At 36.7% G+C, this 12,985-nt stretch overlaps 1 protein-coding gene across 1 annotated transcript; it reads left to right on the forward strand.

Moving 5' to 3' along the window:
• The first annotated feature begins 765 nt into the window (after positions 1 to 765).
• On the forward strand, positions 766 to 4,764 carry LOC110732437. Its single transcript, XM_021912380.1, has 3 exons — positions 766 to 1,119; positions 1,496 to 3,226; positions 3,918 to 4,764. Exons 2-3 carry the CDS (start codon positions 1,504 to 1,506, stop codon positions 4,343 to 4,345), a joined length of 2,151 nt encoding a protein of 716 aa, XP_021768072.1. The 5' UTR covers positions 766 to 1,119; positions 1,496 to 1,503; the 3' UTR covers positions 4,346 to 4,764.
• Positions 4,765 to 12,985: the final 8,221 nt, after the last annotated feature.

Consider the following 12,985-nt stretch of genomic DNA (forward strand, 5'->3'; position numbering starts at 1 on the left):
AAATTGAAATTCTTTTGTATTGTTTGGTTAACAAATTCATTGAAAATAGAAATTCTACTTCTCACAAGATGGAGGAACTTAAATACTCAGGGAGACCTAGGTAAGTGGAACCTCCCATGGGAATTCCCACTTTCCATGATTAACGAAACACTATAGTTACATTTCCTAGGAATTTCAATTATATGGGAATATAAATTTTTAAGGAATTTGCAATTTCTACATTCTGTCCAACGAACCCATAGTTTAATCCATATTTGAACCATACTAAAAAAAAAAAAAAAAAGAATTTAGTAATCTAATTTTGCATTGCTTTAAAATTAACTAATCCAACTTAATCAGAAAGTAAATAAGAGTTAAAATAATTGAATCTTAAAATAATGTTTCATATGGAACTTAGTTTGAATGACTTACACCTCTAAGCATAACTATATGATTAATTGATTATTAAGACTCTTAAAAAATGATACTCTTTTAGGTTAATACTATTCACAAACCCTTATTTGTAACTAAAATTTCAATAAAAAAAATAAAACTAAAATTAACTTTAATAAATCAAGTCATACGACATTTACAATAAGATTTTCAATCTAACAATGGTGTATCAAATTGAATCAAATAGAATTTTTTTGCAACTAAACTAGGATTATTGTGTTGTATAAGAGACTTAACCATTTTTTGTACTTTCCAAATAAAGTAATTAAACTAGCCGAATTTATGAAGAAATTGCCAATGTAGACCTAAAAATCGAAACAAGAGAAGAAACGCCATAAAGTAAGTAACTTGTAAAATGTTGTTGAGCCTCATCACTCATTTATTAATTAACCTTGGATTGTGAGGAACATCTACCCAAAACATACACAAACAGAAAATGACTGGAAAACAGTAGTGGCTTTAGAGTGATTACTGGATTAGCCGATGTTTTATAACAATTTTCAAAACCTCGTTTTCCTCGACCCAATTGAATTCAACACATCAGAGAGAGAGAGAAAATCAGAAAGTAGATATGTAAATGAATTGGGTAATTCATGTTGTTGATGATGATAGTTTTCATTTGAAAATGGCCCAGAAATCACCATAATTCTAAGGTTTAAAGCTGATTTATTTATTTATTTCATTCAGGTACATTTCTGTCTCCTTCATTTTTAATTTTTGGGCATGAAAAGATTGAAGCTTTGATTTTTATTGGATTTCTTTAATTTTCAAAAACCCATGATTTTAAATTATTGCTTTTATTGGTCCTTTGCTTAAATTATTAAGTTTTTAGTCTGATTTTTGTTGCAACAAACCCATTTAAGATTATTTTGTTCTCACTTAATTGCTACTACGTAGTATGTATTGCTTGGAATTACTGGTAAATTTGATGTGATTAGAGTTAACCGCTAGTTTACCATGTATTAATTGATTGTTTATACTATGAATTTAGGGTTGTAATTGTTTGATAATATGAAATTGATCTTATTTTGGGTCATTTGTGAATGTTGATGTCATTGGCCAGAGTCATAAATGGCCCCAATTGATCCCACCACTGAACCATCCAAAGAAGCATACAATCATGGGATGGCACTCGATGTTGATAATAAGAGAGTCCAATGTTGTTACTGTGGCAAAATTGTTCCGGGGTTTAACCGCCTTCAGCATCATTTGGGAGGGATAAGGGGGAATATAACCGAGTGTCCGGATGTTCCGGTTGAGGTGAAGGACTTTTTTAGGCATAGCTTGGTGTCTGTGAAAGTAGATCACTTAGTGAAGGAGATTGGTGAGTTAGACCACCCTAGTCCTCCTCTGAAGAGGACTCGTACCTCGAATGTGAAAGCGAATGGGGTGAAGTCACAACAGGCTGTAAGCCCTCAGAATGGTGCCACCATTGCTAGAAGTAGTTTGAGTAAACCAACTTGTTACTACAAAAGAAGGTTGACTTCTCCAAATGGTAATGCTGGCAAAAACGGGCTAGATTTGGACTCTATTAAGGGTAAACGAAGCATTGGTAGGTTTTTCCTAGAAAACGGGATTGACTTCTGTGCTGTCTCGTCTCCTAGTTTTAATAGCATGATGGGAAATTTTCTACAAAGTTGTGAGAGTAAGCGGTTTATCCCTAGCATTGCTGAGCTCCGGGGTTGGATTTTTGATGATGAGTTACACGAGATAGAAAATTATGTAAAGAAGGTCCGGCTTACTTGGCCTCTTACTGGGTGTAGCATTCTGCTTGATGGGTGGACTGATCATTTGGGTAGGAGCCTGATCAATGTTGTAGTTGATTGTCCAGAGGGGCCTATTTACCTTCGATCAGAGGATGTTTCACCCTCAACAAAGGGTGCTAATGCATTGCAAGTGTTGCTTGAAGCTGTTCTGGAGGAAGTGGGCATTCAAAATGTTGTTCAGATTGTTGCTCACACTTCCTCGGACTGTTTAGAGGAAATTAGTAAGCAGCTGATAGAAAAGCATAGGTCGCTTTTTTGGACAGTTAGTGCAACGCATTGCTTGTCACTTATCTTAGACAAGATTACGATGATTGATTCAATAAAGCTGACACTGGATAATGCGAAAACCATTACTAAATTCATTTATAGCCGTGCTGCAGTACTGATGCTGTTGAGGAAATATGTTAGTAGTCATGATCTAGTTAGACCCTCTAGCATTAAATCTGCTACGCCTTTTTTGACATTAGAGAATATTTTGTCTGAAAAGAGTAATTTGGAGCTCATGTTCACTTCCTCTGAGTGGTTGCGCTCGTCTTGGGCATCAAGTGTTGAAGGTCAATTGGTTACTACTTTGATCAATGATAGCTCCTTCTGGGCGGGGGTTAACTTAGCTGTGAAAGCATCCATTCCATTAGTGAGAGCTATATCCTTGATTAATGAGGATGGTACACCCAATATGGGAGTCATATATGAAACGATGGATCAAGTTAAAGAGACAATCTGTGAGGAGTTTGGAAATAAGATATCTAAGTATACCCCAATATGGAAAATAATTGATGAAATATGGAACACAATTCTGCATAGTCCCCTTCATGCTGCTGGATACTTCCTTAACCCAAGGCTCCATTATACTGAAGACTTTTTCTCTGATACTGAAGTTGCAGGTGGCCTTCTTATCACCATCGTTCGGATGGCTGCTAATCAGTCTACCCAGGATTTGATATCTCGGCAGCTTCATGAGTATGCAGACTGTGAAGGTGATTTCAAAGTCGGAACTGATAATAACAGTAAAGAGAGATTCTCTCCAGGTTTGTAAGTAAGGCTTTGCTTGTTTTGACTTAATTTAGTTAGATAACTTCAAGCTCCATGGAAGAAAGAGTCTTTAGTTGACTAATGACTTTTCATTTTCGCCGAACTTTAAGTTCACTAATTTCTATTACCAAGCTTATGGTGGGGGTGGACTGATGGAAATATGGGGTGTGACTTTGGTAACATTGAATTTTTGCGCTACATATACATTGGAAGTTAGTTTATGGACAAAATAGACAGCAATGAACTACATATTGTCAGTTAGTTATGTCTGTTTAAATTAAAAAGTACAATGGACTGAGTCAAATGTCGCACTATGCTATACGTTTTCTTTCATACTTACTTTCTATTGGCTGGGAATCACAGCCTAATGAAGTGACTTTTACTAAGGGTTTAATGAAAAATGGCCTCATAGAGTCTTAGCTATTGTATGGCTTAGGCTGCAGACATCGAAACCCTTACCATGTCTCAGGCAGAGGGTCAGAAAGTTAGAAACATTGTAATATTGATGTAGTTGTATAGTAATAACTCATACTTCCCATAAGTTTTACTTTCCTGAATTTACTACCTATTGAAGTTGAACTGTAAAGATACCATTTTGGTCACTTGTTTTTTATTCTGCCATTCTATTCTAATTCAAGTAATTTTTAGCTTGTACGATACTTATAACAAATTTTGAACTGGCTGCAGCAACTTGGTGGATTCATTTTGGGCGCCACTGTCCTGATCTGCAAAAGCTTGCTGTCAGAATCCTTAGCCAGACCTGCAACGGGGCTGAAGTTTATGGTCTAAGAAGAGATATAGCTGAGAAACTGCTATCAAGCAAACGAGAGATCATGGAATACAACCGACTGCATAACCTGGCATACCTTCATTACAATCTCAAGTTAAAGCAATTCAAGATGAGGGCAAAATTTGACATTGTTAATGATGTAGTAGTTGACCCATCAGAGGACTGGATTGTAGATGAATCATATCAGGCTGGGGGAGATGGCTCTGAGAGAACATTTCATACAATCCTCGGCATAGGTTCTGGCAGCACAAGCCTGATAAATACTCTCAAGGAAGGAGGCTCTTCTGGTGTTCCGCCAAAGGCAGAACCAACATCTGAAGTCTAATTTATGAAGCCTCAGAAGATCGAAGACAAGAGGGAGCCTTTGTATTGGTGAAATGTGCTCTTGTACACTATTGTACACACACATACTGATGTACAAAATGGTTCTGGCTCTTAAGTTAGAAGATGAGTTTTGGCATATAATGTCTGTCCATTGTCTCCCTAAGTTTTATTTTCCGCCCTTTTTATAATAGAATCAGAAGACTAATTAGAGTGAAAAGCTGCTGTTGTAGAAAATTAGTTTCTTTAGTGTACTGTTCTGATTTGCTACCAGAAATTGCTGTTAGTAGTTATAGGACTGTAGACAGACTATATTAGGAACTCTGAGATAATCAAAGATTGTACAGTTTTATTTACCTGTATAATACTTGTATGAAATCTTTTTCTTTTTCTTTTTCAAACTTAAGCCATTTTTAACAAAAACTTATGCTTCTTCTGTTATTCTTTATCAAATTACACAAGGATTTAGGAATGTTTTGGCTCAATTAATATTTGCCCTTATTCTTTATCGATCAAATTAAAAATGTTGTTCCTCAATTTAGAAATTTAGGGCTCAAATGAATTTGCCCTTTTGCAATCCCAATAGACAATGTCGCAAAAATAAATAAAAAATAAAAAAATCTTCCCATTCTGAAAATCTCTCAGCACAATAATTAAATACTGAAAAAAACCTAGATTTGCAAATAATTCTAAAATTTTGAAAATTTTAAACTACACACTGAGCTAATCAAACAAAACATACATGATTATATATGTTAATTCTTATACTACAGTATATATTAAACGAGAGATTATTTTATTCAATTTGCATTAAAATATATAAAGATTATCAATGTGAAAAATGCAGCTACAATGTTGTTCGCAAAAATGCATTAAGTATATAAAGATAAAATCGTTAATTTATTTATCATGCAAAATGTCATGTGATAAACAAAAATTGTTTATCTCAGTAATAACCTAGGCATCCTCTTTGGGAGGAGTTTGGTGTTTTTTTGGCTGAAATTGGGATATTTTAGAATTGTATATACTTCGTATAATATACTCAATTGGTCTTACATGCATCCTTATACAGCTAGAATGGCTGCAACACCGGCCTATTAGAGAAGCCCAATTGTATACGCAACCCAAACAACAACGCAGTCCACCAACTCCACCCACACAAATTTTCTTGTGTTCATAATTAAATACCTTATGTACAAATGTTCATTCCGTAGGAGGAATTTGAAAAGAAATTGAAGGATTCTTCAAATCCTTCTATCTTGAGTCAAGATGAAGAAATTAAACAAAATACAATAACAATTGAAGCTAACCTAAAAAAACCTAATTACAAATCAAAAAAAATAAAACACTAACCTGCATTATATTGACGATCTCTTCATGGATAACAACTAATTCCATAATTCAGTCGAAAAAGTGAAACAAAAGTGAAAAAATTAAAAAAACAGAGGAGAGAGAAAATGAAGAACAAAGGAGAAAAAACAGAGGAGAAGAAAATTATGATGAAAATTTTGATCGAAACTATGATGAAAATTTGGATCGAAACTATTACAGGAAAGAAAAGTGAAGAGAGAATATTTGAAAAAAGAAAAGTGGAGAGGAATATTTGAAAAAAGAAAACAAAAAATCTAAAAAAGGAAAGCAGAAACGCGGGAAGAACGTTATAGCTGAGTTTAACGGGTTGTGTTTGGACTGCATTTCATGTAGTAGAAGCTAATTTTCATGCTGTTGCAGCTAAAATAGCTGCACAAGGATGCATGTAAGAATATGCGTAATATACAAAACCTCCGTTTTTATTTAGTTGACTCCTTTTTTTTAATCAAGCTTGCCAACGCACTATTTTAAAGATTAATATCTCTAATTCTCGACATTGTAAAATTATAAAAAGTGGATATTAATAAAATAACATTGAGACGATTCAATTCAAACAAGATCTCACTTGACTATGTTTTATCGTAGCTATAAATCACAAAAAGCTAGTCAAAGTGTAGTTTGTAAATAGTAAAAAAGTCAATGGTGTCAACTAAAAAAACGAAGGAAGTATAAAAAAAAAAAAAAAAAAAAAAAAGAAAAAAAAAAACCATTAAAACCCAGATTTGTTTTTCTCTAAAGAGTCATTCGACCCGAATCCGTCGGGTCCAAAATTTGAAGACTTATATTCATGAAAATAGATTTTGGATCCACAATTTCAGGTCGGGTCTAGGATCCGATCCATTGCTATCCCTAGTTCCGATAATTATGAACTTAATTACTCAGTAAAATCAAGTGATTAGAATGCTTAGCTGAAGGCCGATTCCAATCCGTGAGAGATATAATTTTTTTGTAAGACAGTGAAATTTAATTAGTCTCATAGTAGTCACAACTTATTCTTGAATGTGCCTATCAGGTCAAACCCAAAAGCGGGAAATCAAATCAATAAACGAATTGGGCAAAAGGCCCAAAGACGTTCATTAAGTAAAGTTTAGTTGGATCATAATGTAAAGTTTAGTTAGATCATAATGTTGGGCGTTGGTATTAGCCATGCGAAGTCCAACACGCATCGTCAATGATAGTTGAAAGATCATAGGACGTGATGAGGATAGCACGCGCTACAAGCGAGGGCCTAAGGCCTAACATTGCAATGCTGCACTAATGCAAGGCCTTAGAGGCCGACTCAGCCGAGGTACAACAAGCCAATGCAAGCCTTAGGCCTACTTGGCTGCCGCATCATCCGCAAGCCTACGATGATGGGTAGCAACCACGCTGACACGTGGCACAAGGCCCAACAAGGCAACAACAAGTGCGAGCGCACGGGGCTACGAAGCTCCGAGGCTTGCCAGCCTCACGTACAGCTTGGCTGGGACATGGGCACTACATGGATCCCTCGGTTTACATGCGTGAAGTAAGTTGTCCTGCATGGACAACTTTTTTAGTACTAGTAGGTTTAAATGTAGGTGTACTTTATAATAAAAACAACTCTTGTGAATTAGATCGACACACAACATTTAACATTAATTTGCAATCCTTCATTAAAGCAAGAACATAAATCTAAACGCTAAACCTTAGCTTAAGAAAATTGTCCGATGTTCTAAGCTAGCACACTCTAGGCAGATTTTATCGTCCGGGTGGACTTTAATTTGATAATGAGATTACACGTGCAATCCTTGGATCCAATCGTACTATGCTAACAAGCACAGTTCACTACACGAAAAGAGCAAATTGGCAACGGTTCAAACCCCCCCAAAAGCAACGGTTTTGAACCGTTGCGTATTTGAGGGTTGCCAAATCCCAAAATAATTGGCAACGGTTTGGTTGCCAAATCCCAAAATAATTGGCAACGGTTCAAAACCGTTGCCAACTCAAGCAATTGGCAACGGTTAACCGTTGCCAAATACAATGGCGCCCTTTTTTCTTGTTTTTAAAAATAATTGGCAACGGTTAACCGTTGCCAATTGCTTGAGTTGGCAACGGTTAACCGTTGCCAAATACAATGGCGCCCTTTTTTTTTAAAATATTGGCAACGGTTAACCGTTGCCATTAACCTGAATTTTTTTTTTTTTGGCTGCAATATTATTAATATTATAATATTAATATTAATAATAATAATTAATATTATTATAATATTAATATTAATAATTATTATTATTATTATTATAATATTAATATTAATATTAATATTAATAAAGATAATTATTAATATTATAATAGTTAAAACATGTCATAATCACTTAGTTATAAGTGACTAATGCTTGAGATTACAAGAAAAGAGCAAGTAAGTGGTTTTGGAACGCAATTTCAACCAAAATGGCTCAAGTAAGGCCATTTTGGCTACTAGGATGCCTATTTTCTATATTTCTTGTCTATTGACCTCATAACTAGTTAAAACATGTCATAATCACATAGTTATAGGTGACTAATGCTTGAGATTACAAGAAAAGAGCAAGTAAGTGGTCTTGGAACGCAATTTCAACCAAAATGGCATACCTCTTCAAGCTGACGTGTGTCTGTACAATGACTCGTCACTATGTCATACATGAATCTCATCACGTATAGGCCACAGTCAACTCCGTTTTCCTGTTGTGCGCACTAGTATGAGGAACAAAGCACATGAATCAAAATGCATAGCAAATAAGCAACATCTTAAGCATTGTAAAGTAAGAAAATCACAACATCATGGGTGAATTACCTTGGGTGCTTTCCATGTAGGACCTCGAGGAGATCGAGGATTCATCTTCTTCATGGTACTACAAAAAATCAAAGTAATAAGTTCAAATTTTACTAGTATAATCAATACATATGAGTTAAGATATGAAAATGAATAACAAGAAGTGAAACAAACTAGATACTTACTTTTGCAGTATGGACCTCACGAGGCGCTTTCTTACTTGAGGTAACCGAGCAGAATCAAAGTAGAAGATTGTGTTACTGGAAACACAAATCACAAGTAGGGTCCCATGATAACTACACACGAGACAAACAAATCAATAGTTAGCCTATTACAACAAATAAACTGGGAAAACAAATGAACTTGACTAGCATAATCAGACGTACTCCTCATAATATGGGACGAATATAAACTTGTCTCCCGCACTCACTGATTGCCTGATACCCCGTTCAGCATAGTACAACACGTCAGCAGAGTTGCCTAAGATTCTAGCACTGGACATCTTCTCAGGGCACAACCATCCAACTTGACAAGGAGATTCAAGCTCCCATATTGCTCCTGGAGTGCTCTGCATGCATGATAACAAAATGTTAATCGAAAACCAAACGACAAACACCACTAAACTGAATAACATAAATTGAGTACCAGTTGAATTACCTCATGGATATTTGAATGAGGGAAATGTTAAGCATTGCACCACTTAGAAATTCCTTCACATCTTCTTTGAATAGCCATGCCGTTGCATCATCATCGTAGTGGAACATTTCCTTAGGAAGTTGAATTTAGATGGGGCTGTCATTAGGCAACACGCAAACACGGTTGTGCAAATAAGCTAACTCCTGAGATAGCGATAGAAGCACCGTGTCTTCAACTAATGGAGTAGCTTGCGTAGCTGAACCTCGTGAAGGGCTCTTCATCGACGCTTTTCCACTTACCGATCCATATTCACTCCTCTGCTTTGGCCCCTCCACCCTCTTCTTTGGAGTTTGGCTTTTCCTCGATGGCTAATAAGACAAATCACACAAATGGTTAGAAAAGATTTCCATCCAACTCTTGGGAAGAAAAGATTAAAGCGTGAAATCTAAATCTTAATTACCTGGTTCATCAACCGTATACAAGCAGATGACCATTGCATAAAACTACCTTTTACTGCCCAGAGGGTAGTGAACTCATTCTCCTCCACGGGCACAGGTATTAAGATGTCCTCCAACCCGGGAACCACAGAATGGATCCCGACAGAATAATGCTCAGGCAGAAGAGGTCGAATATGGACCGTACCTTGTTCGGCCGATTGTGCACTACCATAGGCAACAACATTCAAAGGTCCATCATATGATTCGCCCGGGTGAAGAAGTTCACAACGGGTCTCTTCCTGCACCAATTAGGAAGATACTTGTAAGAACCAATTATAGTAGAACCAAAAAACACGTGAAACACAAAAACAAGTAAGGCAACACATCAATAGAAGAAAATCAAAAATAAAATTAAAACCAATAAAAAAAAGGAAAAAGTGGGCAAGTTAGAAGTCATTTTGCCCATTTTGAACCATAAATACTCTAAATGAACCTAAAACTTGTAAATTTGCTTTTTTTTTATATTGTTTCAAGCCATAAATATTCATAAATAAGTTTCTTAGGTGTAATATAGGAGTTAATTCAAGCATTGAGCTAAAATCATGAAAAATGGGCAAGTTAGAAGTCATTTTGCCCATTTTGAACCATTAACACTTTAAATGAACCTAAAACTTGTAAAATTGCTTTTTTTTATGTTGTTTCAAGCCATAAATATTCATAACTAAGTATCTTAGGTGCAAAAAAAAAAAAAGAAAAAAAAACAAAACGAGTTCCAAAAAAAAAAAAAAACGGGCTGGAAGGGCAGCAGCTGCAGCCTCATTTTTGGCTTCCCAATGAGAAAGAGAAGGAGAAGGAGAAAGAGAAGGAGAAGAAAGAGAAGGAGGAGGAGGAGAAGGAGAAGGAGGAGGAGAATGAGGAGAAGGAGAAGGAGAAAGAGAAGGAGAAGGAGAAGAAAGAGAAGGAGGAGGAGGAGGAGAAGGAGAAGGAGAAGGAGAAAGAGAAGGAGGAGGAGAAGGAGGAGGAGGAAGAGCAAACAGCAACAACACATCACATCAACAAAGCAACACCAATAACACAACACAGCGAATTTGACCATTTCACAGCCAACTTAACCATTTCACAACACAATCCAAAAACCAATATCATTATCCAAACAAGTAAGTAAAAAATCACCTGTAAAATAGGAAAGTCATGAGGTGTCAGAGTATCAAGCCCCCTTGAGTTCGCATGTGAAGGAGTACCAATCTGCAATAGTGTATTGATAGTGAAACATGAATTAGAACCGTACCCACGTAACTCAACATATCAAAACTTATAGAGTTGAATTCTAATCATGTACCTCCTCGCATGCATTTATCTCCTGTTCTCCTTCTCTTCGTGGGTGGCTACTTGAGTCGACCAGTGTTGTCGAGGAAAAGGGCATGGTCGGCAAATTCATTTGCTTCGCCCATGCATTGAACTCTTCGCGCATCTCATTGCGCACTTGTTCTTTAATTGATGCCACTGTGGCATCGAAGTTCTGTGGCGAGTTCACACTTGCTCGGGATCTTCCAAATTTGGTATATTCGGGACCCATTACCTTCTCCCATCCTAGCAAGCTCCCCCCAGCACCTAATACCCGTCCCGGATGGTAGGGCTTTCCCATAGCCAAGGTGAAGGGGTCCTTCTCTACCATCGGGACGAGCTTGCCTTCAACAAGCTCTCCAGTGTACTCAAGCTGTAGCAAAAACAAAATGGCAACATGAAGTAAGTGTTTATATAAAGTGATATACATGCAAATGAATAATTTAGTTCACTAGTTCATAGTTGCTTACTAGCTTATCTGTCATTTCTTTGGTTTCCAGAGCCTTGATGGACCATTTTCCGGTTTTCTTGTCCCGTGAATGCATAGAGCAAAAGAAATCCCCAGCACGACTCACCAAAGTACTGGTCGTGGAGTCAGATGGCGTTGTGGAGGACCCTAGAAGCGCAGTGGGGTATACTCCTTCACTCACCCACGTATCCCTCCATTCATCATACGTCATTGCTCCCATATGATGGTGGTATTGCTTTTGCAATGAATTCTTGGAATTCTGCTCTCTCATTTCCTACATAAAAAGATATGTTAGTTTCATTACTAATAAAAAAGACGATAAATTACAACACAATTTTCATCAGAGTTCTTTAAACTTACAATTTCTTCTTTTTTACATTTTTGAAGAACGAAAGCTTCCCAATCATCCTTCGATATGCTAGGCCATATTTTCCATGGGAGTTTCTATTCATCGATGAAATCATCATCACTGCCACCTCATTTCTTGTTCTTTGGTTTCCTCACAAGTTTCTTTGTGATAAACCGACGAACTAAGTTACACTTGAAGCTTCTGAATCTTGCCGCAAGTAAGGATTCAAACACCCTTTGCTTGGCGTACTCATTTGGAATGTTAAATAGACTCTGTAAGCACAAATAACAAACATTATTAGTTTGCCCATAACATAACAATAAATAGAAATTGTTTATAAATAATGTGGAATAAAAAAAACTTACCCTGGTATCATTCCAAAACTTGTCAATCAAGCCTGTAGGTACGTCGCTCATACAAAGCGTAATGGGGATTTTGCGCGCACAAATCCCAACTTGACCAGCATACTGACGGCGCCATTTACCTGAGGGTTGCCCTACCCTGTCATACTCCAAGACCATAGGACCGACAGGTTTCTTGAAAGCTTTCGTCGGACCCCTCAGCTTTTTCTTCGCTGGTGCCTGCACCCCCCTTCCACTTTGATCCTCACGAAACGGCTCCATAATGTCATTATCGATTGGAGGCGCTTGCTCAGCTGCAATTTCAAACTCATCTATCATTCTCTCCAATACATCTTGCGCCTGATCTTCTGGCTCACCCAAATCAGGTTCCTTGTTCACATCATACAGTTGGTCCCCATCATTAGATGAATCATCATCATTAGATTCAACATCCTCAACTCGAACACGGTATTGATCGTCCGCCATTAGATGTTAAAACCTGTCATCACAAACATAACACGTTATTAGCTGCTGAATTGTAAGGTAAACTTGTAATCATATATAAATTGCTGAATTATAATACAAATAAACATAGAAAATGGTGAAGCAAGTTACTTTATTCATTTAAAAGAATATAAGAAAAATGGGCAAGTAATTCAACAATTTCATTCATTTTCACCTAAAATGTGATTTTTTAATTCTTTCTACGCCTGCAATTCAAACTAACAGAAAATATACAGTACCTCAATCTAATATTCCTTCATCGTGGTCTGATCTCATGTAATTAGCTTGGTCATCTATCTCATTTGGCACAGCAGGTCTAGGAATAGTGAAAGGTGCCGAGTCATCAAAGGCATCATATTCCTCATCCTCGACATCTCCAACGCCAAGGATTCTTCTTTTGCTGGCTAGCACAATAGACCATTT

The sequence above is a fragment of the Chenopodium quinoa genome, unplaced genomic scaffold, assembly GCF_001683475.1.
Source record: "Chenopodium quinoa cultivar QQ74 unplaced genomic scaffold, ASM168347v1, whole genome shotgun sequence".
Classification (NCBI taxonomy): Eukaryota; Viridiplantae; Streptophyta; class Magnoliopsida; order Caryophyllales; family Amaranthaceae; genus Chenopodium; species Chenopodium quinoa.

Excerpts from the sequence above, each read along its gene's own strand:
- LOC110732437 (XM_021912380.1), top strand. The coding sequence starts at position 1,504 with ATGGCCCCAATTGATCCCACCACTGAACCATCCAAAGAAGCATACAAT. Across the intron at positions 3,227-3,917 it reads TAAAGAGAGATTCTCTCCAG|CAACTTGGTGGATTCATTTT; the intron begins GTTTGTAAGTAA and ends AACTGGCTGCAG.